We start from the raw sequence: 27,301 nt of genomic DNA, 5'->3' as shown, positions 1-27,301 counted from the left end.
CAAAATCGAGTTTGTTTGTGTTTGACATCCTGAAAGATGAAACAAAAACAAGTTAGTTTCGGAGTCAATGCTTCCACGAAAACTAAATAAGATTTCCGAGCTATGCTACCAAGAAATCGATTTCCAAGAATAATTGGATTAGACCGAAACAATGATGTTTATATGGTCGTTAATCGATGCTTACGGACGCTCTTAGTCCGAAGTCTTACGAACGCTCTTAGTTCGTTTAATTGCGTGAATCCCCACGATTCCGCTTTTCTCAAAGATCGAACCCACGTTATAAGAAAGGTGGGATGTAGAAGAAGGGAGGTTTTCAAGTCCCCGAGAAAAGAAGAAATATTTAAATTTCGAATTATAGGAACTTCAAAACTTACTCTTTTGAATACTTACTTGGTGAAAATTCGGAGCAGATTCTGTTCTGAACAGCTTGTACCTCGATTGGTGTACAGATCTCAATATGACTCCGATAAGGCTGAAATTCGGAGGTTAGATGGAAGAGACAGAGACGAACAACTTTGATGAAGAAAGTTTTTCGATCTGAGCTTCCGAACTAGACGTTTCGAGGCTTGAAAGAAGACGGATGTGCACAGGAACGGGAAAAAGATGCAGTGGGTGTGCGTTGGCTTGTTTGCGCAGCAGTGATGCTTCGATGGCAGCAGGCTGGAACGCAGGGCTGCAGGAAGGGGGGAAGCAGGGGCTGCTGTGCAAGGTTGCAAGCGCACGGGCGCGCGGGCTGCAGCGAAGGCTCGGCTAGCTCGGGCTAGGGGCTGCTTTGTGAATGAGTTTTGGTTTTCTGTTTTTGTGGTTAGAGTCGTGCTGATAACGTGTTTAAGTATAATGTATTTGAGAGAGATTGATGAGAGAGATGTGTATTATTATTGAGAATAGGAGCCCTATATATAGGGATTACAAAGTGCTAGTTCTAATGTTACAAGGAATACCAATCCGTGTAGGATTGGGAAATCTAGAACCTTCTCTCCTATTGCTACTCCTAGTTTGATAAGGCACACTAAATCGATATTCCTTCAACAAACACCAATTTTTTCAAAATTACAAATTTAAAGCCCGTGAAAGCAAACAAGCCGCCCTTAAAACTCATCCATTTTCTTTTCTTTAAATTAAAAAAAAAATCCATTTTTTGAATTGCAAATATACACTTTTTTAAGGCAGTAAAAGCAAACAAGCAGCCCTCAAATGCCATACATTTGATTTTGATTTTGTTAAATAAAGTTAAGTAAAATGCCATACATTTGATTTTGTCGTAGCTTGAACAAAGTCGCCATAACATTTTAAAGAAATAAGACTTCCTGTATAGCTGAAGATTCTCTTCTCAAATCCACTCCATAATTTTTCCATGCGTTTCATGGAAGCGCATTGTAGATCCAAAATGTAGTATACACTAGGACGATAACGGCCCCAACCCATATTTTCTTGTAAGAAGAATATGCCCTTCTCCCACTCGCCACAAGTGTAATATTCGAACATACCCATAGGTCGTTCAACAAACCTTTGAGTATCTATTTTATAGTCTAGTGACCACTCTTTCTTACCATAATTTTTCATTACCCATATCTCAACATACTTTCGTGATGAGATATCCACAATGGTCATAGATCCTTTTACATTAAGCAAGTAATAGTCATTAAGAGAGAGCAAATTATTACACACCTCGTGTAAGGTAGGATGAGGAGTCCAACAAAACTCCTCTTTCTTGAAATCAAAAGAAATTATATGGCTTCTTCCTCCTCCAATATCCCTATGACTTCCTTTCATAACCAACCAATGCATATCTCCATATGCACATACGCTTACTCTGCTCAAGTCACAAGGGGGAACTGCTTGTATGTCTCGCCAAAAACATGATCTTGGGCGCAATACATAAACATGGGCCGCCAGTTTATCATTCTTTCCATCTTTGTAAACATGAACAATTTTACAAGTGTTGATTGTACTATCAAATCCCATGCCGTACCAATCTACCAGATACCTGTCAGTTTCTGTTGTTGGGATCTTTAGAACTTCTCTTTTGAAAGGATTCAGCAAGTAGGATGGGCCTCCGAATATGGAATCCGTTTTAAAGAATACCAAGTTGTGAAAAATGAAATCTACATTGTAGATAGACTTTGACAAAATCTTTGAAACCGGAAAATTATAGTCGGATTTTGTCAAGTCGGACTTGCCATTGTATTTCAATGGTTGCAACTGTATCTCAAAATATTCCTTGGTCATAGATCGATCAAAAAGCATAAGTTGAGGTACTTCAGCAACAGAGTTCATACCATTGTTAAGTAATGCGGACATGTGCAGTGAAGCAAACAAGGAGCTGTCGATTATGCTTGAAAAGGCCTTAGAGGCACATAGGATGCAAAAAATTGATTTGGTGGGCAGCCTCAAAAGAATGTTCTCCTTGACGTCGTGAGGTAGATCGATCAACCTAGACTTCAAGTTTGCCTCTCTCATCCGATACTTCTTCCATCCTATTGATCATTCAAACCAAATCAACTAAATATATTAAATTGATGTAAAACAGATACAGAATTCAATAACTTATCCCAAAATAATCTCCAAATTCAGGAACCAAAGAGAATACCATGCTTCTTATATTTAAAAGGGAAAAAAATAAAAAATAAAAAATAAAAAGGGCTCAGTCCGAAAAGATAACATATATAGTGAAGTAAATTGTGACCAAAATAAACAAAGAGTACATTATAAGAAAACAAATGGTACTTACTTGTGATTGAAAACAATAAGAGAAGATACGGTGCCAGAGGTTTAAAACGATGGATGCATCTGTCTGAAAGTTTTGCGCCAATCCAGAAATTAGGAATGATAGCCATAGTCATGTCGATTCTAGCTATCAATTAATAGGTTTCTGTTGATCGATATATACTTTGATGGAGATTTCAGTACGTCGGATGCTGGTATGTTATACATTTATACACAAAACATATCCAAATCCTAATGGTACTTGTAGTTTTGCAAGATGTTTTATGTAAGCCTCTGCTCATTGAGAAGAGAAGTCAAATCGTGTTTGGCTAGAAAACAAACTCAATGCATGGGTTGGCAGAGCCAGCGATCTCAGTAAGAAAGCCCTAACAATTTATAACTGAATATTTTTAGCCATGTTTTTTTATTTTTTCTTCTCTTATTTAATGGATCCGTCAATGGAATTCTTTTTTTCTTTTTAAATAAATAGGAAATATGCAATATTAACTCTTCTGTGATTAGAGATAATATTGATTATTGCATCATACTCATGATCGATCAATGAATATCGTCGGATCCTTGGATTAATGGGTCAGTAATCTGTTATATAAATATGCTCTAACTAATCAGCTAGCTTGCCATCATACGATCTTTTTTGGGTGATCAAAAGCAGCCATCATGCTACATGACATTTCACGATCATTAACATCAACTTTAGTAGCAATCCGACGTCGTCGTAGTAGGCTTGATGGAGTTGTTGCCGCCACTTCATCCTTATGAACATAAACTTTTCTAACTTCAAGCTCGGCCACCACCCCAAAGCCCTTGTATCCAAAACTCTCCGCCTCTTGAACCACATACTTCTCTATTGATGGTGCCAAACACTCGCACAGGGATCCATCAATGCTTTCACTCGCGAGCGCCTTGAGGATGCAGCGCCGCCGCAATGGGGGCAAAGCTATGACATGTGGCGGCATTGCAAAGCAGTCGCTGGTCACCACGGGAGAGACCACCGCCTCGTGGACGAGAGTGAGTGGTAAACCAACAACGTTATTGTAGGTTTGGACATGGACTTCGCTCTTATATCTAATGCAAATTTGGAGAGTGGCCGTGGTGTTTTGCGTCGCGTTGTCGTTCTTGACGGAGTATGTCTTTAAAGTGAAGGTTTCAGAGGATGCCACTGATGGATCCATCAAAGAGAGGGAGCTTTCTAGTAATGGGTACTAGCTAGCTAAGAAAACTAGGAATAGTTGACAACGTACTTACCATATATTATATATAGCAACCTCACATTGTGATTTCCAAATTGACATGGGTGAACTATGACTTTAATTGTTCCAAAGTAACAATATCCAGGCTGTGCTGGCCGGCCCTTGTAGAACAGCAATATTAGCATGGAACTTATTATTTTTTTGGTCGGTGGAAACTGGAAATCACTTTTCTTTTTTTTTTTGAGGAAAGGAGAAAATTTCATTCAATTAACTATGGCCAGAAGGCACGTACATCGAATGCTGTCTTACACCAAAATCACAAATGGTATAAAGGACAGTTGACCCTCACTGCTAACACATGCGCTCACTTAATGAGCCTACATACAGGAGATCAAATCCTCACTACAAAGCCTCTCTTTGAAAAGTAAACCTAGTCACCTAGAGACCTCAATTGGTGATTTGGTGTACAACTAGAGAGAACTGAGAAGCAAATAGTAAAAGACTCAATTTCAAGTACTAGGCAAGGAGACCCGGGAACCAAAAGCTTCCCTTTGCCCTTGTCTCGAGAATCCTCCGTCGTTACTACTCTAGAGGATTTGCTAAAGGCACGAAAGTGCGTAATTCCCTAACAAAATTAGAAAGTAATACAAATCTAGGGTTCCCAAAGCAAGAAAACATAATAGTAACTAAAAAATAAAATATGAAATAAAACATCTTGAACCTAAAGTAAAACCCCAGGCCCAAGCTACGGCAGGCCCAGACCAGGCCCACCACCGGATTAGGGCCCAAGAGCTCCAGCCATTGAGCCCGGCCCACGACATGTGCTGCACAGACAGGCCAGCCAACACCAATGTGCTTCCAAACCCGTCACGCCGCCGCTTGCAGATCCCAACCTCCGGCGAAGTCACGTCGTCGATCAGCACTTCAAATCGCCCTCCACTGCACTCACCGAAGCCAGTCCATACCTGCTCTTCGCCGTCCTCCGTTGTAAGCACTGAGATCAATCCAAACTTCAATGATTTTATGGCAAGATCCGAATGGATCAAACCATAGAAACCACCAGCACATATAAGAAGCCCAGCCACAAACCCGGCGAATGCGGCAAGATCCGAAAGGATCCGATCAGGCTCCACCATCTGCCGCGAACCCTCTGCTTGTGTCGACACTGCCGCCAGCCAAAACCATGGCATAAGGAGCCCATTCAGCCCCAATCGCCGCTCACTCACACCAGCAACCCATCCGGCCTCACTCGACGATCGCCGACGAGGCCAGAAGCCATCGTCAACGCTGAGGCGCAGCCAGACAGGCACGGACTGCAACTTGTCTCTCTAGGTTTGAAACTGGAAAGTACTTGTTACCAAAAAAATTGTGTTTAGTTCAGTAATTAACTGTCCTTTAGAGTTTACAAAAATAAAAAATAAAAATAAAGTTTGTGGGACAATAAAGTTTGTGGGACTAAAAATATTACAATTTCTATCTTAATATTCTTTTTATGAGAATAATGCTTAAAATATGACATAAAATATCATTACTTTGATACTTTAATTTCCAAACCAAAAGCAAGCATCCTTGATGTTCTCACGTAAAACTTGGTAGTCAATCCCATGTAAACAAAGAAAATTGCCGGCCGTTTCTTAAACCATTGTAGTAATCTAAACCATTACTTTGACAAGTACATATGCGTAAATTATACGTTGTGTGTATAAGATGGATATTTGAGGCTAGTACAAGAAAATTTTCTAATAGATATAAGAAAATTAAGAAAGTTTTTGGTTTTGTTTTTGAATCTAAGGAGATCAGCCAATTTTATAATTCAGCAAGCAGTATCAGAAACGACACACCCTTGAGGGGCCAACAGAAAGAGTCGTCGACATATAAAGGACCTATTTAAAATAAAATAAAATAAAATAAATTATAAAAAAAAAACTCGCACTCCCGGGAACACCCATCTTTTAAGGAAGTTTACGCGCGCACATTTATTCCTGTTAGATGCTCATAAGCAAGTTAAATAAATATATCAACCGAGCAACTAGATTTTGCGACCCAAATGAATTTAAAAATTACTAGTTGAGGATGATGCACCTGCATCCTCTACATGTCCACTATCTCTAGTCCCCAGAAAGGCCCAATCCCTAACCAATGGCCCAAAAACTAGAACTTAGGAAAACCCTAACAAGCATGACGACCTCAGTCCTTGCAAAGTTGCCGCCACCGGCCTCACCTCCATCGTCAATTCCGGCATGACAACCGGCAATAGTATCGCCACCACAAAACCCGACTTGCGATTGGTTGTCTTCCACCACAGGACCACTACCACCATCACTCAGCTCCATCACCACCAAATCGAGATCCAGTCCCCCCGATTCGATCATCGTTGACAGAAATAGGAGACAGTCAGAAGCCTCGCTGCCCACCCTCCTTCCACCATCACCGAGCTACCAGCCAAAACCACATCACTGATAAACTTGAAACCATGACACGCCACCATAGAGCAAAGGTGCCTATGATCAACACAAGGATGACCAGATGTAGCAAAATCGGAGACACGATGAAACTGAAAGCCACCACCATCACCAGAAGAGTGAACAGAAGAGGGAAAATCCAACCACTGCAAGTGGTAGTGGTTCTTGCCTAGTTGGGTGTGCTCCCGAACCTAGGTTCGAACACCGAAGCTGTCAAAGTGGCCAAACATTGTGCTGCAATGCACAATTGGAGCATTTCACATGCGCCGAATGAGTTTATCTTGGGTCCAGGAAGTCTTTGGGTTTCTCTTGACAAGGTCAAAAAAAAAAAAAAGAGGGAAAATCCCACATTTCCGGTCATAGGTATACAGCTGCCACTAGAGTTAGATAGCCGCGAGCGGACATTCTCTTGTGAGAGAGTTAGAAAGAGAGATATTTTCCACCTCAATTGAGAGAAAGAAAACAGAGAATTACGAAAGTTAAGCACTTTAATTCCAAATCGAAATTCTTAAATTCATCTAATGACATGGTCGAGTTTATCATCATGTTCAAATAAAAGCTAGGCAAGACATGTATATATTATATCCGAATATTGAGCACACAAAGAAGGTTTTAACTTTCATTCCTTGAAACTAAGAAAATACTGCAGATACATTGATTATTTGATTTATTATTGTTTTATGTATGGATTACTAGTACTCTTAAGGCTTTCAGATCATTAACGTACATCAGCTTTGTGGCACAAATCCAATCTGGTTGTACTGTTCTGTTTTATGATCATAAACATATGCCTTTGTGACTTCAAGCTCCGCCACCACCCCAAAGCCCTTGTGCCCAAAAGTCTCTGCTGCCCGGAACACATACTTCTCTATTTTTGGTCCCAAACACTCACACAAGGACCCATCAATGTTCAGGCTTGCGAGTGCGTTGAGCACGCAGAGCCTGCGCAGTGGGAGCAGGGTTATGACCAGCGGAGGTATAGTGAAGGGATTGCTAATCACCTCTTCGGAGCATTCTTCGTCGAAGAAAGTGAGTGTATGTGTCCCGTCTTTGTTGTAGGTTTGGAGATGGACTTGGTACCAATGGCACATGCGAATTTGGAGAGTGGCTGCTGCCGGTTTCCCGGTTGGGTTGTCGTAGGTGAATGTGGTCATGTTCAGAGTGAAGGTCTGGTCAGAAGGTGCCATTGTGGTCTCAATCAAGTAAATTGGTCAGAGCCTACATATACTATTTGTATTAATAACGACGGTCTCATCACCTAATTCCTTATTTAATTAAGAAAATGGGATTCCCATTTCAAATAGGTAACCTCCTGTGTGAAATACTTTGTAATGGGATCTCCCATTTGAAATAGGCTAGGGAACCTGATGTGAAGTACAACTTCAATGAGATCTCTAATTTGAAACAGTGTTCATCTAACATAAACAGAAGATCAAATTAGGTTTGATTAGATCTTAATCGACATTCATGTACCAAGTTATTTGATTGTGACTTGTAATACTGCTCAAAATGCCAAGTGTTTAGTTTACTATAGTTAATGTAATTTGTCTCTTTTTAGTAAACTTCATATCAAGATCCAGATAAAATATGACATTGAGGACCACTTTAAAGTACATGCACAAACATTTTCAAGGAGATTTGGGTAGTCACTATTACTAATCTAAGTTCTAACTCAAGAAAGCAAATCAGTGAGATGAACAGAAGGCTAGTACTGCATACCGATACAAACCCGAAACTCTTTTCTACAAAATCATCTAAAATTTTGCTTGAAGATTACTAATTATGGATTTGTCCACCTGAAAAGCCTTGGATAGAACATCATCCGAAATTGAGGGATTCGCTCCAAAAACTGAATTAGCAATAGTGATGACTCCAGGGTTTTGGCTGCTCAGAGAAGAGAGTGAAACGGCAGTTCCATTACCCACATTTTGCTGGTAGTGAACTAGCCCAACAGGGAAAACAAACACATCACCCTTGTTGAGCACCTTAGAGATGAGCTTGTTGTCGGGGTTAGAGGTCACAAAACCAACAGCAACACGGCCTTCCAAGACTGTTAGAATTTCAGTGGCACGAGGATGAGTGTGAGGAGGGGTAACGCCCCACGGTGCATAGTCAATACGAGCAAGTGAGATGCCGAGGGTGTTGAGTCCTGGAATTTGAGCCACATTGACTGAAGTGATTTTAACTCCAAGAGGGTTTGAGGTGTTTCCGGCAAGGTGAAGCCCTCCGAAGAAGAAATGGTCAGCTTGTGCTAACTTGGAGTCTAAGCAAGGTAGGCCATTTACTCTTGGTACTGTGATGCACAAATATAATTGACAAACCAACACAAAAGTTAGCCATTGTAGGATGAAGTAATGAAGAAGACGAGTTTACATGTTCCCATATGCAAATCAAATTAAAGCTTAAATTGTTTAGCATAACAGCATAAATAAACTGATCAATTGATTTTCGAAACTAACCTGAGCTAGTAGTGTCAGCTACGCAGAAATCTTGCAGTGGACTAGGCTCAAAGGCAATGACCAAAGTACATGTCATGGCTAGGACTGTCAATACCAAAATTTGGTTTGCCATTTTAGAATTCTATGAGATTATGAAGTTACTTGCAAATGAAAGATTAAGAGGATTGAGAGTGTGAATTATTGGTTTAGAAATTGGTCATTTATAGAGAAGAGTAGGAGTAGCTAATGGGTTCTGAATGTGAAACAAACAGAGACTAGAACGAGCTGCCGGCCTTGAGTTATAGACACTACTCACACTAGAATAGTTTTGAACGTTTTAGATGAGCTAAATTTAGCATTAAGTCCAAATTATGTTCCTTACTTTCTTAATTTTCTATTCCTTGTAAATAATTGAATATGCATTAAGAAACTCATCATGCATATGCTAAACACATCAAGCCAAAGCATCATGCTAAAACATCTGGGCGCAAATTTATCGACTGGGTTAAATGGGGATACGTGTTGATATAAAAATGATTAGAGATTAAAAAAAAACCATAAAAATCTAGAAGCAGTAGCCGTTTACAGATTCTGAAGCTGTAGTAAGAACTCACTAAAGGCATATCCCTTTCTTTTTGTTTGCACACTCAGCTCCGGCTGGAGCTGATATGGTCAGATTATTAGCTAGATATGGGTTCAGATTTGTCCATTTGTAAATTCTAGTCAGTCTTTCATCTATAGGACTTGTCAAGAGTGTGAAAAAGAATTATTGTAATTATAAAGGAATGGAAGTTATCTTCTGTTTATGAAACTAAAATTGCTGACTAAACTCATGAGCATTTCCTTTAGTTGCAGGTGTTAAAGACTTCATGCCGAACAAACATGCCGGCGCAGCGTCTCCGAAGAACATACCAGAGAGCGTCTCCAAAGGCTTTCCATAGCAGTGTCTTTGAAAACTATACCAGAGTCTCGTGCGATTGAAGGCCATGCTGGAGTTGTGGTTCTAAAGATAATATTGGAATTCCGTGAGCAATTTTTGTTGCTGGCTTTTGACAAGAAGTCGGATATGTTCATGTCCTATCAGCCTTGAAAAAAAAAAATCACCAACAAAAGGAAGTCAGATTGGCTTTTGTCATTTTGTATTTTGTATTGTAGATTGTAAAACTATGATGATAAGATATTCAAAATGAAAACATAGTGTGGACTCTGAATTTCAATCCCCAAATCTAAAAATATTATATTAGTTATTTGTTCATATTCTCATCTCTTTGTATGAAAGGAGATAGATAGATGCTGCACTATGAAAAATACAAATTTTGAAGTGGAAGCACAGGAAGGGAATTAAGGCCAAGTCATGAAGAAAAAACAAAACAATTAAAAGTCAGTGAGCATTCCTTTTGTTCCACAAACAAGCAAGTAATGGAGCATGCTAACTCCGAGTCAGAAGCCTTTGGAGAATGCGAAATTTTGCCTTTATGACCTCACTTTTATGGTCAGCTTGCCAAGTTCTTGATTTATTCGGCATCCAGTCATTTCAGACTCAAGATCTGTTTGTCCGTCAAGGAATCAACTAGCGCAAACTTAATTTTCATCAGCAATATTTTGTTCTTGTGTCATCATACGCTCTTCCTCCTCTATCTCTACTCCCAAGTACCTTTATGTTTTCATCGAGTCGAGAAATTTCCTCTGCTCTTTGTATCACTGAAATTCGCGACGGCTTTGATTCCATTACTGCTTTAACCTGCTTATTCAGGACGTCCCTACTTTGTCCACCTTGACACATTTCGATACCTTATGACCCCCTTCGACACCATTAATTACTGCATGATTTACCATACCTCTGCCTCTAAGAGAATTTAATGCCCCTCTTGTGCTTGGAAATGGCCATCCTGAAGATCCTCCACCGAGCCTGCTCGAACCATGTTGGTAATAAGGGAATAAGCAGGATCATCTTTTGCAGGTTTGGAGGCCCCGACAGTTTTGGAAGTTGCTATAATATTTTCCAACACTTAAAACTTTTCATGGACATTGCCCTCTATTAATCCTTGAACTAGCGTGGTTGGCTCACTTGCAGCACCCAGCTCAAAACTGTCAAAACTGTTAGGTATAGAGGCAGCTTCAACGGCAGCATCGCCATACATTTGTTTACTTCCTAGCTCCACAGTTCCCATCAATGGCCCCTCAGTCTGTTCAGGTTCTTCAGTTTCGATTTTCTCAGCTCTTTTGGAGGTGTCGCTTGAAAAATCTGACATCAGCTTTTTCATAGTTCCGAAGGTCTGAAATGAGACTCGGTCTGTAATTTCAATATGTAATTAACAAAATCAGCACCTCAATATGTATAAGTCAATAGTATAGGAGGGAGCTTCTAATGAAGACTTCATGAGGGCTTTCAAATCAATGATTGTGAGCTTCTAATAAGGCAATTGAAGCACAGCTATAATCTGGATATAATCTGGGTGTTCAGATTATTCCAAGCTAATAGCAAAAAATTTGAGGACTTGTACAATTACACATCGTCAGAGAAAGATCATAGCCAGAGTTAGAACTACAATTAGGAAATGAACTGGCCAAGAAAAGGGCACGAAATTTCAGGTGTCACTACTACGCATGGTTCTCCAGAATATACTGCCAACCTATGTTGTACCAGCCACCAACACCGTGACAGGACATGATGAATACAGCAAATTTCAAAAAACTAGGAACACAATGTGTTGTATATTTCAAAAGTAATTTAGAATAAGGGGTTATGAATCAGCTTAGGTTAGAAGCTTATATTCAGGGTATGACGACCATCAATTTCCTCTGCCTCTTCATCATTGGATCCATTTGTCTTCATTCCAGATACTACAGCTTCAAGTTAAGCAACAGACTAAACTGTGAAGGGTATGTGAACCAACCTGTGACTTCAGTAGTTTTTCAGTAGTCTTCTGCCTAGTTGACACGGGAGCATTTGTGGTGCCTTTCCTCTTTCGATTCTTGTTGGTGGGGGTAAGAAATTCCTTGTATGCAGCCAAACTGCCTACTGAAATGGTTTGGCCGTAAAATTCAGTCTGGACTCCTCAATATTTACCAGTTTTGATCCCTCCGTAAAGCAGATCTCTCGGTACCACGACACTCGTTAGCACAGCTTTGTTTTTCCTCATCCAAGGCACTATCGGAGGTTGGACCATACAAATGAACTACCAAGTGATCATAGGAAAAAGAAAAGAAAAGAATAAAAAAAACATGAACTGAGTTTTTCTCTTGTTTTTTTTTTTTCCCGATGACAGAAAGAAAATACAAGAAACTAAGACACAAAACCTCTACTAACACCCTCTTCCAGCTGATCCAAGTGACTTGGGACACAGCAAGGGGTAAACATGAACTGAGGTTTTAGATATTAGAAAGTAGCTCGTTTATGGCCCGACGTATAGAGTCACTCCTCATGTCGTAAAGTTTATCCTTTATTTGGCAGGCAATCATTTCAGAACCACGATCGGGGAGCTTGGACATTTCAAGTTCAAAGGAACTAATGAGTGCAAATTTCTCATCAATAATATTTTTATCTAGTGCCATCATACGCTCTTCCTCCTCTCTCTCTGCTTTAAGTACCTTTATTTCTTCATCAAGTCGAGAAATTTCCTCCGCACTTTGTATTGCTGCAATTTGCAATTGCTTTCCTTCATTTGAAGCTTTATCCAGCTTATCCCTGATGTCCTTATCTCGTCGAACTTCATCTTCGAGCAACGTTAACTTATTGGAATTCATAGTCATTTTCGTCTGGGCGCAATTAAGCTCCTTAAAATACTCATCAAGAGCATCAATCAAAACATGGCTTAGCCAACTTCTGCCTCTAACATAATTTAATGCCTCTCTTAGGTATGTTGGGACCTGGCCATCATGAAAAATCGCCCTCGTGCCTCGAACCACCACATCGTCAATAACGGAATAAGCATGATCATCTTCAGCTTTGGAAGCTTCGACAGATGAGTTTGCCACACTATTTTCAATATTTTCAAACTTTTTCAACTTTTCCTCTCTTGAGAGGGTCCTCACATTGCCGTCTAGTAATCCTTGAACTGGCGTGGTTGGCTCACTTTGAGCTGGGTGCATACTGGTAAGTAAGGGGGCAGTTTCGAAGGCAGCAGCATCGCTATACATTTGTTTACTTCCTAACTCCCCAGTTCCCATCAATGGCCCTTCAGTCTGTTCAGGTTCTTCAGTTCCGATGTTATCAGCGTTTTCAGAAGTGTCACTTGAAAAATCTGACCTCAGCTTTTTCATAGATCTGAAGGTCTGAAATGAGACTTGGATGTAATTTCAATATATATGTAATTAACAAAAACAGCATCTCAATATGAATAAATCAATAGTACTGGAGAGACGCTAATCAATATGACTAATTCAGTGTATAAAATTGGAAGCTTTTGCTTTTCTCTAGTGTGATGCAACCAAACCTGTGTAATGCCTAGAAACCCTACTGGAGAGATGCTAATAGATTCTATCCTTATTTCCATAAAAGTTCTATTCTTCCTAAACAACTAGAATCCGCTGCATTAAAACTTAAAACCCTGGATTCTACACTAACAGGATTTTTCCCTACTTGTCCTGCATCAAAAAGGGCAGCAATTTGTAACTCTGTTGGTAATTTTAGAAGTTATGGCTGTTGATAACAGACATAACTGTAACCCTTTAAAAAATAAATAAATATTAAAAAAAGTTCAGATTCATAAATAAACAGAATATTGACATTAAAAGAGTCTGCCGGTACTTACATTTTTAGAAGTTGAAGTTATATATTTTGGCTTAACAACAGCATTTTGGTGGTCAACAGTGGATTCCTTAATTTGAGCTCCAGACAAGCCATCAACCTGCAGAAAGAGAAACTTTTGGTGCTCAGATAATTCCATGCTGAAACAGATGAGTGAAAGTATACACTGGCAAACCAGAGGAAGGCCAATTATCTATACACGATTGGTTTATCAGAACATCAAAGCATACAAGAACTACTAATGCCTTAAGTGCTTGAAGCCTATAGTTTTGAATCTACCAGAGAACTACTGAGTTCAGAATTGGAAATACATGGGAAGAAAAGCATTTCAAGACAAGCCATCCCTCTTGAGAAAGAGAAGCACTGGGTGCCTCAGCTATTCCATGCTAAATTTGAGGGAAAAACCAGAAGATGGATGATGATTTGTTATCTCACCTGTAGAAACAAGGCCAGATTTTTTCAAAGTCCAAGAGGGAAAAAGAAAGCCTGATTATTTTTTTCTGGGGAACAAAATTAGAACAGTACCCCAACTATAACTGACTCTAAACTTCCGCACCTCACCATCAAAGTCTGCATCACAATAGTACCTCTGGGTTTTAGTCTAACCTAACATTTAAGACGGTGTTAACAGTTACGCCAGGTGGCATATTTTCATGGGCATTTTCGTCTCTCCATGTCTTAGACCGACTCACAAGATGAGTTTTCTTCAGGGAAGAGTATGGTGAAACCTGAGTATGGTTCTTCAGTGCAGTGTCTAATATGGGAACCAATATGCAAAGCAACAATAATGCTGAACCCAACAGCAATGGTGGTTTCCAATCAGATCAGTATAGCAACTACAATAACAACAAGTGTACTTATGAAGCGAGGCGAGAATCCGCAAAGAAACACCGTGACAGGACATGATGAATATAGCAAATTTCAAAAAAGTAGCAAACAATGTGTTGTATATTTCAAAAGTAATTTAGAATAAGGGATTATGAATCAGCTTAGGTTAGAAGCTTACATTCAGGGTATGACGGCCATCAATTTCCTCTGCTTCTTCATTATTGGATCCATTTGTCTTCATTCCAGATACTACAGCTTCAAGTTAAACAACAGACTAAACTGTGCATAATCTAAACCCAGATAACAGAAGGGTATGTCAACCAACCTGTGACTTGAGTAGTCTTCTGCCTAGCTGATTTTGGAGCATTTGTGTTGCCTTTCCTCTTTCGATTCTTGTCAGTAGGGAGAGGGCTTTCAACTTTAGCTTCTCCCTCTTCACCTTCTTCCCTTTCTCCATCAGCAGGGGAAAAGCCTTCATAATTGAATGGAATGTATCATAAAATTAACGATAAAGTGTTTACAAAGGATGAGGCAACTTATGACAGGATATAAACAATTGGAATACCTGGAACTTCTAGATGATGGCTATCCCGGAACGGACAATGCATATATAAGATAGCAAAGGGCCCATCATGTTCTACCGAAAATCGATCTTTGGTTTGACTATGCCACCATTTGTCAAAGCCTGGGGTAGTTTCAGAGGTTAGCACATACCTGGTGAGGAATGGTTTCAACTTAGTGGAACGACTGGAATTTAACACGCCTCTGATTTCCGCAGCATCTTTTAGTACATCCCTCCATGAGGTATAACAATTAACGCTTTTATGACCAGAGTGAGGAATTCCTTGTAGGAAACGAAACTGCCTACTGAAATGGTTCGGGCCGTAAAATTCGGCCTGGACTCCATAATATCTACCATTTTTCATCCCTCCATACAGCAGATCTCTCTGCACCACCACACTCGTTAGCACAGCTTGTATTTCCTCATCTAAGGCACCATCAGAGGTTGGACCATCCATGAACCTATTCCTTAGGAAACCGGGATACCTTCTCGTCAAGGTGTGCGTCCAACATGGGTTTGATTTCAAACTCCACAACGTTGCAAAGCAATCACGAGGGGAGTGTGGTTTTGGGACTTGGTCTGTCAACCTAACCCCCATAACCTCCTCGGCAGGAAATGCACTAACCGGGCCTAGGTCTGGGAAGTAAATCTGTAACCACATTTGGAACAGCCAAAGTGGCCCCTCAGCTTTACCATCAAATGGGTTGACAGTGATTTTCTGCAAACCCCTGTACAGTGAGGCTAGCACCAACTCACCTAAGGCCACATCAGTTCCTCGATGCAAAACTTCTGCCAAATGAGACCACTCTTTACTAATCCCTGAAGGTACACAGAAGACATACCTACAGAGCCAGTAGAGGAGGAACGCTATGTGCTCTTGATCGACAACTTTGTTGCTTTTGTCACTATTATGATAGTCTATCCAACTCCCATATTCGAAGTGCCGACCACACCTAAACTTGGTTTTGGGCTTCAACGGAGCAGTGCAGTCATAAGCGGTGCCATGAGGCCTAAACCCAGCAATGGCAGCAACGTCAAGCAGACTCACACTCACCATCCCGAGAGGCAAGTCCATAGTGTTGGATGATGAGTTCCAAAAGCAAAACGCAGCGCTGAGGAGAGCCTTGTCGGGGAAGAAGCGCCTGGCGGAGAGCATTATTGGGTCGTAGATGTTGGCCTTCTTCCAGTGATCACCGTAATAAGGAAGCATCTTTGCGACCCAGGTGGTCCAGGCTTCATCGTGGGTTGGCCAACTTGGGAATGGCTTATCCGACCAATCATTCCATGAAATTTCTTCACCTCGACGACAGTGGACCGGAACAAGTCTTGAAGGCTCATCCTTGAGTAAGTCTTGATCGAACAGAAGCAGGGGGAAGCTTAGGCCAACAAGGACCAAGCTCGACTCTTTCGTCACAATTAACAGAAATCACCGAATCTGTTGCACTGTACGTGCGATCCAGACGGTCAGTAATGTCGTCCATTTTGTTTTTGAACCGCAGTGCGGTCAGTTTGGACAGTTCCGCCATGAGGATTTGGCGCGGGGGGGTGTTCCTTTCAGAATGGGGGCGGCTTTTGCCAACTCTCAGTAGCCTACTACACTCTTAACCCTACTAGTACCCTACACTGTTACGATCAAGCTGGGTCAGGTTCCCATCCCAAACTCCATTGGCGATTACAATTAATTGGACTGGCACTACCTTTTTTTTTCATTACAGTAATTTACTAACTTTTCGGTAGAAATAAACATAAAAAAAATGTTGGCTTACGCCTTAAAGAAATAAACTCTTTTTTTTTTTAATAAGGGATTTAGAACCCAGCCTAACTGGGAAGCTCGGCTCCACGCCTGGTTTCATTATTTAGGATAAGTTGGTTTATGCTTTTATGTGAGAATAAGCAGTTGCAAAATAAAACCTAAGACAGCGGCTAATTTTGAAAACCTACAATAGTAAATTTGCTAATTTTTGAAAATCTAAACTCTTAGAGTAGCAATTAGAGAGTGAAAAAAGAATATAATGCTCGGAAAATTTAGGAAATTTAGAATTATCTGTTCTTGTTCAACTTTTCTACTTTCACCATTTTCCTTGTTTTTTCAGTTATATATGATGTTCGGAAAGTAGGAAGATGAACAATTACGAGAGGAAAAACAGAAGATGAACAAATATTGCTACATAAGAAAATCTGCTTCTGTAAATGTAAAAAGGCCAACCTTTTAATAAAACAAACTGTTGTCATGAGATTGCATATCATTATCTTGAGTCCTTGACCTATTTCTAGCTGATACTCTTACAACTCCCACTTTGTATGATTCTTAACTTGGACTATATAATGAAAGGGCACCAGACGGGATAAAAGCTCAGTTTCATGGGATCTGAAATACTACATGGGTGTCATTGTCTCTTATGGAGCACATCTTGTGTTTAGGGTGACAACGCTAACCAGAAGATTAACAGTAGAAAATATATAAAAGAAGCAAAAGGAAATTCAGATATATTGATCGATGAGATAAGAAATACAAAGGTCCAGTTTATATAGGTCATCTTGGGCTACCACGGACACGTGTCCCCCATGTATTGGTTACAACTAATTGAAAGGCTAATTAGCAGCTTAACCCTAACGGACTCAATTAACGACTAAAGCGTACCAAGCACATGACAACTTAATGACTTCTCCTATCCGAAACAGGAAAACCATTTACGTAGGATTTCATAACATCTTGACCTATCGCTACTAGTCCATTCCCATATGACTTGGTAACGATGTTCCAAATCCGAGAGTTCAGGATAACCTTCCTGAGGTATGGCTCTCCGTCTGAATACAGCAATCTGGGAAGCAAAACCTGGTTCATCACCAGATCCACCAACCCCACTGAACTCAACACTGTAGTTGTGCCTCGTGGCCAATTCGGTTGCCCAGCAATTGAACTGCGCTCTCGTCCACTCAAACTTGTGGTCATGGTTACGAAACTTACAAGGTTGTGATTCATTTCTTTCATCAACATCATCTTCTGTGGTTGATAAAGTAGACTTCTGGAGTATGACATTATATTCATAGTTTGGTGTCGAGACAATGAGAATTTTAGGACGGAAATAACTCAATGCCACATTGCCAAAGAGATGTGCTTGATCTTCCTCCATATGCTCGATTACCTAGGATTCCAATCAGAGTCAAAAACAATAACCAAATGCTAAGGAATACAGACAGGATTATTTACAAGTACAGTGACTCAATGACATGGTGGCCAAAATTTTTCTTATGAACAAACATTTCAAAATCTCATCAAAAAGATAACTTTGAAATTCTCTCTCTATAAGTAATTCTTTTCAAGAATCTTATTTTTCTTTATATTAGATCTTTCCTCTCAAGTTTAGGTCTGACCAACACAGGATATCACAAGTCACATCCACAATTTCGATCATCATACATATGTACATCAAAGAATTCATTCATTTGTATACACATTCTTGGTCTTCAAAGTTGTAATGAAGAGAAAAGTCGAAACAGATGTACAAAGTTCCATAATCTAGTGAAAAGTACAAATTGGCAGAGATAAGAGGAATTAATGTTTGTATGTAGTTAGGAGAAAATAGCATGAGGCATTCAACGAAATTCAGTTTCTTTTTTCAGCGCAAAATAAACAACAATCTACATCATAAAGATTAAAGGAGGTATATTTATTACCTCTAAGCAAGTGCCTATATCAAACCCACACAATCGAGAATCATGATCTGTAACCGAACCATCATAAAGAATTGCAGATTTTAGGGGTGTACATGAGGTATCAGCACCTGAAGTCGAGTTTAATTTGGAATTAAGTATCTGCAATGGTAATAGAAAATTAAGAATCAACACCAAGGAAAGTGGTTAACTAGACAAACTTTAAGGTAGAAACATACAAACAAACAACTGAAATCTGCTTGAATCCAAACAAAGGATCATTTACACATCAAGAAAAACAACTCAAAACGCTTGCAACTTCAGTTGCATATCACTTTTAAGTTTTGACCAAATGTATCATATATATGTATTGGGAAGGCATCCATTCCTTGAATGTCTTGGCAACATGAGCTTTCTGGTGATAATATTTAGCAAATCTATCTATACTACTCCCGCCAAATCTATCAGGTATTTACTTCCCATTTTGGACAACTAAATTAATGAAAAGATAACACCAAAATGGATTATAATAAGCAAAGAAATACTATATACCGAAAATTCAGAGGTGTTCAGACCTTTGCCGCACGGGTAAGACTCTTTTGTGAAAGATCAACACCAGCAATTTTTTCCAGAGAAGTTGGATAATTTAATAAGGAATCCAACAAACTACCAGAGCCACATCCAAAGTCAACCTGCAACAATCAACAATCAACAAGGACATCAAACTGAATGTCTCATATAATTATTGTAAAGTCAAAAGAGAATGGAAATTCATTTACCAAAGTAGTAGCACAAGATTCTTTGATGCTTTGCACTGCATATTCCACTCGTTGTTTTGAAAGTGGAGGGCTGAACAAGGCCTGCTCCATTCTGTCCTCCAAGGGTTCTGTTACCCGCAACAACCTTATGGTGTACTCCAAGCAGCAGGTTTCTGAAGAACAATAACACAAACCAAATGAACAGTGTTAGATCTCGGAACAAAAGTCTCCCCAAAAGAGAAGTAACAAGAACAAGAATCAATCACAGATGTTTGTAATGAGAATCAATAACCAGGTTTTACTTTTCATTACTACTTATTATTGCAGGTCCAAACTGTCCAATTACAACCACTTTTTGATGAAATTATTAATAGCGGCTCGAATGGGAAGATCATGCATCTAATTATTTCTGATTATGACTATTGTGGTTGAAAAGAACTCATCATTCTCTACTCAATGGATTTTTTCTCTCATAAGTACCGCAAAAATTGAAGAAAATGAATTGCATGTCCTAATTTTAATCTAGAAATATTATTGAGTAAATTTCATGGAGTAACTAGCTATATGGAACCCTCTATAGAAGTTTGACATGGAAAATAAGCAACTCACTTGAAGACAATAAGGAAAGCATCCTTGCAGAATCATCAGCTGCAGCAAAAATCAACTCTCGAGGGGGTAAATCCACAATGAAACAAGCAGACTGATCGACCGACATCTGAATGAGAACTGATTCAAGATGTGGATTCACTGCTCCAGAAGCTATCTCAAACTCAAAGTCATCACTACTTTCCAGTTGTTCTCTTAGATGCTCTTCAGTCACTAGAGATGCAGAATAACTCACACATGATAAGGACCCATTAGATGGAGAAATACCAGAATCAGGGCCTTCTATATTCAGAGAACGAAGTCCGTGTCCAGACAGAACATTTGGCACATTCACAGAGTTGGGATATACTAATTTGCCTTCTTCAATCTCATTATGACCGACATTATGAAGAGATTGACAAAGCATAAATGCTTCAACAAAAATTTTCGGTTCAAATCTAATGTCAAGTCCATCAGCAGAAGCCTTTAATCTCTCGAAAGGCACATTTGGATCCCTAAAGTATATATCTAACCATAAGAGAACTTTCAAAGAGGCATTCTGGACAGAATCACTCTGCTTCTTAAAAGACTCTTTTGGTGAGCATTCTAAAATCAAATCCTGAAACTTAGAATATACTTTTATTTCACATCTAAAGCTACCTCCGGACTCCACTGTTTCCTTTGAACCAGCAGTAACAACACAACCATTTGCATGTTGTGTGTCTTTCGCAACCAAGTCTGTCGCCCTTAACTTCTTGTGTGATTGTGAGGAGTCAGATGATTCTTCTAGACTGCTTAAAGTAGAGAACATAGGCTGAGAAAGCCGATGCTGACGACAGAATGTACAGAGCATCTCCCTTGGTAAGGAACCCTTCCATTTTGCATTTGTAGTAAATGCCAAAGGTAACTCAGCTGCAAGTATTGCCCCTCTGGACAGCCTGTAAAGTCCACTTGGTGTCTTGCCAATAAGCATCCTGCAGAACTACATCTAAGTAAGACTAAATTATGCATGTTTCGCACCTAAATACAAAATGATGCACAAAAAGGAGTGGATATCACATCTGCTATGTATTTTTTCATATTTTTTTATGGTAAAATGAACATTTTATATAACATAAGTTAGAAAAGACCTGTAATATGATTTCACAGATACATCTTCATAGAAAAGGTCTTTGGACCTCCATGTGTAGCCAATGGTTGCCAAAATAGCATCACCATAGATATCTTGACCAGACAAGTAACTTGCTCTTGCATTCAAAGATCCTTCAAAACTACGAACTTCTTTGGCATGAAGAAGATCTGAAGAAATATCCAACAGATATTGCTTTGGAGCAGCAAAGTGCAGCCTTGTCTCAGAGGAAGCCTTACCTACAGGCCTGTCAAAGAATTCAAAGAATTTGTACTACACATTAAGCACAGACAATTACAGATCTACCAAACAGTCTTCCAAGATTTTTCAGGGTTAATTGTCCACATACCTTGAGATCATAAGGTCAGCAGCTTCCAACAACCCAAGTTGCTTTGCAATAACATCCAGGAAATAACCAGAAGATGTTAGATTAAGAATTACTCTTTCAACAGTCTTCTCTAGTGAACACGGTATATTTATGGCTTCAACCATAAGGATTTCAGGAGAGCCTGATTGCCGGTTAGATGGTGAGACTATAATTTCAGAATTGTTTGGATTTTGCTGGATAGATGATAACTCTATAATTTCTGGAGGGTATGGATTTTGCCTCCTAATCCAGAGCTCTCGCTCTGAACTAGCAATAAATCCAGATAATTTAGCAGCAGCCCTCATAACATATGATATTATCAAGAAGGGATTTGCTTCCACCTTAGGATCAATGGATTTACACAGATTACTTAGTGTTGCATCAAAGACGGCTATAGCACAAGCAGGGATCAAGCCAGCAAGATGACCTTCTCTTTGCAAAGCTGCTCTCAAATGACCACTCAGCGGATGAAGAGATGAAAGGAACTGTAACAGTGAAACACAAGAGAACAGGTTTGAGTGATACCTATAAAAGTTTGAACATGTAAGTTATCTCATAGACCCTAGTCCAATTAATTGTAACGATGTAATCAATATAGAACTTGAGGGAGGTGCTCACTATTATCCTATACATTTTTCATTGAAAAAAATTACATGCTTATTTATGTGGCAACAAACAATATTAGCTCTTAGCTCAAGGACTACAAACCTCTTCTGAAAATAAATATTTGACCCGAGAGACTAAACCATCCCATGCTTCTGGAAGAGAGGAACTTTTTGTGGCGGGGGTGATGCGCAGCTGCAGAAATGGAATAAATAATTACCAACCATAACCATAAGATAAGGAAAAAAAACAGTCTAAAAAGTATTTCAATGGGTATATTCATAGGCTGGAAAGATCTGAGTTGGGAAGCAACACCCATATGAAAATTTTCAATGCTATTTATATACATTGACCATGGAACAGAATGTTTACTAATCTTCATTGAACATCATCAATCCTGGTCTGGCAGCAACAACATCAGCAGAAATAAGAAACTAACAGAAAACAAAAGAAACCACACCTTTTCTAAGGCCAATTCAGCAGCAGATTGCTCAGCATCCTTCTTCTTTTTAAAGATTCCAGATACAACAGTAATTTCTGGAAGCTGCAAGGTACAGCGGTAAAGGCAAGGGCCTTTCTGCACAATGGCTAATCCTGGACATCCATTTTCAGCAGACTCATGCACTTCCTCATGTTTATAGCACGCATTGGTACCAAACTTTTGGTGTATAATAGCCTTAGGTGTACAGCTAGTCTTTCGAACTGTGACAGATGAGGCTCCTTCAGTTTCCATCAGCAACCAACAGGTCTACAAAAGGCCTATATCGCGTTAGATATGAGTTCCTGTATGAGAAAGACAATCAAGACCATAATTATTAACATAACTGTACAAGACACTACATGATCCCCAAAAAAGTGAGACATACTCCAAGAACATATAACATCATCCAAAGGACATTTTAGTTTTCTGACTAACAAAGAAAAAATAGAGGAAAGGTGCAAAACTTTTGGATGTGTTCAACCTTAGTGATAAGTTACCAAAACAAACTCAAACTCAGCCGATCAAGGTACAAGTTGATAAATCTGAGTGAGTTTTACAATGCTAATACTTTCATTCTGAATGGCAATCACCTCAAAACCGATGACTCAGACATTGAACCAAAAGAAAGCAAAAATATATCAAACGAAAAAAAAAAGCCCAGAATTTATGTATTATCTTCTCCGTTCCTCAACTAAAACAGCAACCAAAACCAACCTTGCCAACCTTTGATCACCAAATTCAACATTTTTCGACCATATTTAGTCCCTTGATGATCGAATAAGATATACAAGAAATTCGAAATTACAAAAGAAAAAAGGTCGAACCTTTCAACTAACTACTACAAAACAAAGCAATGCACCAAGCAATTAGAACAAAAAGTAGCCGAATAGTTAAAACTGAGCAGTAAAACGAAATGGGTTTCTAAACAAGAGACGAACCAAGCAAGTAAAGCATCAAATTTGCACAGAAAAGCAAAGCAAAACCGAAATTAGTTCCCAAATTGAAGACAGGCATGCAAACCCAAATCAGATAACCGAAAGAAAATGCCTATGGTAACGTAAACAAAGCAGTGAAATGGCAATAGGATCAAAGAAAAGAGTAAAGGTCGTACCTTTCGGCATTAACTACCTTCCTTCAATGTTTGAGAGAGAGAAACTGAGAGACTGAGAGAAGTGGGTTTTGGGGTTGCTTAGTTTAGTGTGGGTTGTACTATCCCAGAAGCGAGTTTTGTATGTTTTGGGGTTTCTGGGATTTTTTGGAGAGTGGTATTTGTATATATAAAAAGAGAAAGGAGGGAAAGGTTTCGGTTCCGAAACTTGTCCATGCCTACATGGTACATAGTGGAGTCGCCTTCATTTGATCCTGCCTTGCTTGGGAAGGAGCTTCTCTTGGCTAAATTACATTATTGATCCCCATAGTTTGGGTTTATTCTTCATTCGAATCCCTTTAAGGTTAATTAATTTTCAATAACTTAACTTTAATAAAATCGCACTAAACACGTCTTTAAACTCTCAAATTAAACTATAAACTAAAACTACATAGATGAGAATGAAGAGAATGAAAGTGTAGTTTGCATATTTGCTTAGATAGGTTATTCCGGATTTTCTTGTCGCATTTTTTATGTAAGTGTTTGTAAACTATAGCTTTTGGTTAATGATCTAATGATATCAATTTATCTTTAAAAAAAAGTTATGATGTATTTTACCACAATCATGATTGAAAATTCAAAATTTAAACTGATAGAAAATTTTGTATATGGTTTCATGCAGGTAGTTTAGGTAAGGAATCATCTTTCTTTTATTTCATTGATATTATCTCCCTTTTTTTATCAAAGGGCACCGATGAATGCATTGGGAATAGGAATGTCAAACTGGAGATGCACCGATGTGCATCAAAATGAAGATGCATTCCAAAGCCTTCATTTATGCATTTATTCATTTAAATTTCTTCTCTTCTTTTGTATGACAATTTTGGCCATTGGGCTATTTTCGCTTTCTTTTGAGATGATGAAGCTTTTTGATCCGAAAGAATGGTTAGGCTGACCAAAATAGCATTCATCCACGTTTGAGAGCATTTGAGCCTTACTGGTTGATCATATATAAACATCAAGCAATAGCAACACCAGAAGTCCAGAACGTTTATAAAATTATTAAAAGGGTCCATTCGAAACCATAAACATCAAGCAACACCAGTACGTACGTCATATTGGATCTCAAATATATAATCAAATTAAATTTGCAACCCTAGCTAGCAAAAGAATTAATGCTCTAAAAACAATAAATTCCTTAGGTTATTCGATTTCGTTGAGGTGATGTCTACTAGTGGTTTCCCAATAGTGTGCTGATATTCATCATCGTTGTCCAAACTAGCCTTTGAGATGCAAGAATTGGTTGGCATTATCAAACAAATAACTTGCGGACATTGGATACACAGTCTGCTGCGACGGGACGTGATTACATACTGTCAAATTTTCATTGATGTTTCCGTATTGCAGATGATTTTCACACTTCATAGCTGTACTTTGTTCGTCATAATTTGATCCGTTTGATGCTGATGGAGCACTCTGAATGCTGTAGTTCTGCCACGGCATGCCTGCATGCTGTTGTTAGTCATACCAGTTAAGTTGATGATCAAAATTAATGCAAAGTGTAGTACTTCTTAGATTCATCAGTACGTTTTACCGTTTCTGCCGTTCGTCATGATCGAACCGTAATTGTAATTATGGTGAAAATTGATTAGATTGTTCTGAAACAAGGCTTGGAGATTAGTTTGCTCTTCAGGCAAAGAGCTATCACTTGTGTACATCATCGAACCAGGTATTGGTTCAATGCAACCATTTGAGAATAGTCTACGTTGTTGTTTGGAAACAAGGCCTGCAAATGATTAATATAATTTAAAAACTATCAGTTAGTTTGTTTCATGTTACTCTAGTTTTGAATCAAATCCGTTGAAAGTGAAAAAATTCATAGTATGTTATATTCCGGAGTAACATGAAATTTCTACAATAATAAATCAAATAAACAAGTTAAAAGACGAGAATAGAAAAGCACACACCGTTTGTCGTAGTATACTGTCATCAATAACACATTGCTTATCATAATGCTTGTGCACGTCTTCGATTTTGTGCTCTAGTTTTTTCAAAAGAGCAAGCAATTGATCTAATGAAAAGTCATCTAGCATGTCATGCCATGAAGGAAACCGAGCTTCATTGTTCCTTTGGTGCAATTTGGCAGTCTCTTTCTTCACTTGCATGATTTGTTTGCCGAAAAAATCAGCCAAGTTTTCAACTTTCCTTACTTTGGCTGATTTGGAGACAAATCTATCAATAATTTGCTTGACCTCTTCAGGGTTTTCAGGATAGGTATCCGGCCGGACCAGTTGGCCATTTTTGTTCTCATAAATGATAACAGAACACTGCACATCACAAAGCTTGTTCAATTCATACGTCTTCTTCATCAATCCCTTCTTCCTCTTTCGAAAAGTGACATTGCGCGACTTCTCATTCTTTATTAGTTCCAAAGGCAACTTTGTATTACTGCGACCCATGATCTGAGAAAACATACATAGAAAATATGTAAAATGCATCAGTGATCGAACCAAAACTAACATTAACGAATTATTGGCGAATTAAAATTTAAAAAATGGACAATCATGCAGCATGAATCATCCTATAGTCCGATGCATGTTGCTTCTCAACATAAATTTTTTTTTTTTTTTTCACTTGATCAACATAAATTTTTTCCATAACCACAAGCCCCAACAAAGCTAAAATATAAATTTCTGGCGGATGCAACTCCCTTCCTCCATCTAGAACTCATGCCTTCAATTTTGATAGTGTAAGAACTTATTGGTTTCGAGGTTTTTGTTTCTAAATTTTACTGCTAATAAAAAAAACAAAGCTAAAATCTAAGAAATACTTCATGAGATAATCTTTTGAACTATCGTAACATCAACGGAGTACATACATATTTGCATGCATTACGTACGGTTAGATCTTTTCTGCTCTTACAGTTAACTAGACAAATAGAAAATCCTATAAAACAAGAACGAATTTTTTTTTTTTTTTCTTTTGGTCGATAATGAAAATTCATCAAGCCACAAAGGCGATCAGAGAAGGAAAAAGAGCAGAGGAAGAGCAACACAAAAGAAAAGGGAGGAAGTAGAATCCTATAAAACAAGAACGAACTAGAGTACCGCAAAAATATGAGAAGAAAAAGGCAAGAAAAAAGTTAGAACAAAGATACTGATTTGGAAGAACTAACCTGGTAGAATCGGAGAATCCTAGACGTATATAGAAAAACCCTAGCTAATATATATTGGAGGGAGATTGACTTGTTTGTAAAAAAAGAGCATTTATAATGGCTCAGTCTTTTCCTTTTTTATTTCAATTACTAATAAATTATTATTATTTTTCGGTAATGAAATTATTAATTGATTGATGACCACGTAAAATTAAGGGCTTAAAAAACGATCATCATCGCCATATCATGGGAAAAACCACCATTAGTTATTTACTTTTTAGTTAATTACAAAAATAAATCTCTTTTCATGGATGTTTCTAATATGTGAAAGTTGCTTAATAGGCATGAGTTCGGGAGAGATTTGATAAATTTTTTTTTTCCTCCCAATCTAGACGTTCTGATATGCAAAAGGGTACAATGAATCCTAAGAGATTTATGGCACGTTTACTTACTTGGAATGGAAAACAATCATGAATCGGAGACAAGTGGAATGGAAGAACAAAGGAATCGGTATTGCAATTCCTAA

The 27,301-nt window shown here is 38.7% G+C and overlaps 4 protein-coding genes across 5 annotated transcripts; all 4 read right to left on the bottom strand.

Moving 5' to 3' along the window:
* Positions 1-8,133: 8,133 nt before the first annotated feature.
* LOC112167649 (putative germin-like protein 2-2) lies at positions 8,134-8,950 on the bottom strand. Its single transcript, XM_024304700.2, has 2 exons — positions 8,839-8,950; positions 8,134-8,672 (listed from the first exon to the last, which is right to left on the bottom strand). The coding sequence occupies exons 1-2, from the start codon at positions 8,948-8,950 to the stop codon at positions 8,134-8,136; spliced, it is 651 nt and encodes a 216-aa protein (XP_024160468.1).
* Positions 8,951-11,766: 2,816 nt separating this feature from the next.
* Positions 11,767-16,167, bottom strand: LOC112203141. The gene is made up of 5 exons (XM_024344153.2): positions 14,961-16,167; positions 14,721-14,867; positions 14,574-14,644; positions 13,572-13,667; positions 11,767-13,092 (listed from the first exon to the last, which is right to left on the bottom strand). Exons 1-5 carry the CDS (start codon positions 16,165-16,167, stop codon positions 12,190-12,192), a joined length of 2,424 nt encoding a protein of 807 aa, XP_024199921.2. The 3' UTR covers positions 11,767-12,189.
* A 1,251-nt stretch (positions 16,168-17,418) lies between these two features.
* On the bottom strand, positions 17,419-23,872 carry LOC112201437 (small RNA 2'-O-methyltransferase). 2 transcript variants are annotated; one of them, XM_024342318.2, is made up of 10 exons: positions 23,646-23,872; positions 22,514-22,836; positions 22,159-22,248; positions 21,433-21,935; positions 21,085-21,330; positions 19,979-20,928; positions 19,391-19,542; positions 19,187-19,303; positions 18,636-18,773; positions 17,419-18,103 (listed from the first exon to the last, which is right to left on the bottom strand). In XM_024342318.2, the coding sequence occupies exons 2-10, from the start codon at positions 22,784-22,786 to the stop codon at positions 17,627-17,629; spliced, it is 2,946 nt and encodes a 981-aa protein (XP_024198086.1). In that variant the 5' UTR covers positions 22,787-22,836; positions 23,646-23,872; the 3' UTR covers positions 17,419-17,626. The 2 variants fall into 2 exon arrangements, with proteins under 2 accessions (XP_024198086.1, XP_024198087.1); XM_024342319.2 differs by having other exon boundaries at positions 22,514-22,801.
* Positions 23,873-24,899: 1,027 nt separating this feature from the next.
* Positions 24,900-26,080, bottom strand: LOC112203140 (MADS-box protein defh21). The gene is made up of 3 exons (XM_024344152.1): positions 25,589-26,080; positions 25,348-25,407; positions 24,900-25,133 (listed from the first exon to the last, which is right to left on the bottom strand). The coding sequence occupies exons 1-3, from the start codon at positions 26,078-26,080 to the stop codon at positions 24,900-24,902; spliced, it is 786 nt and encodes a 261-aa protein (XP_024199920.1).
* Positions 26,081-27,301: the final 1,221 nt, after the last annotated feature.

Source organism: Rosa chinensis, chromosome 5, assembly GCF_002994745.2.
Source record: "Rosa chinensis cultivar Old Blush chromosome 5, RchiOBHm-V2, whole genome shotgun sequence".
Lineage (NCBI taxonomy): Eukaryota > Viridiplantae > Streptophyta > Magnoliopsida > Rosales > Rosaceae > Rosa > Rosa chinensis.
Note: the sequence above shows the minus strand (reverse complement) of the source record. Positions and strands in the feature narration are given on the sequence as shown.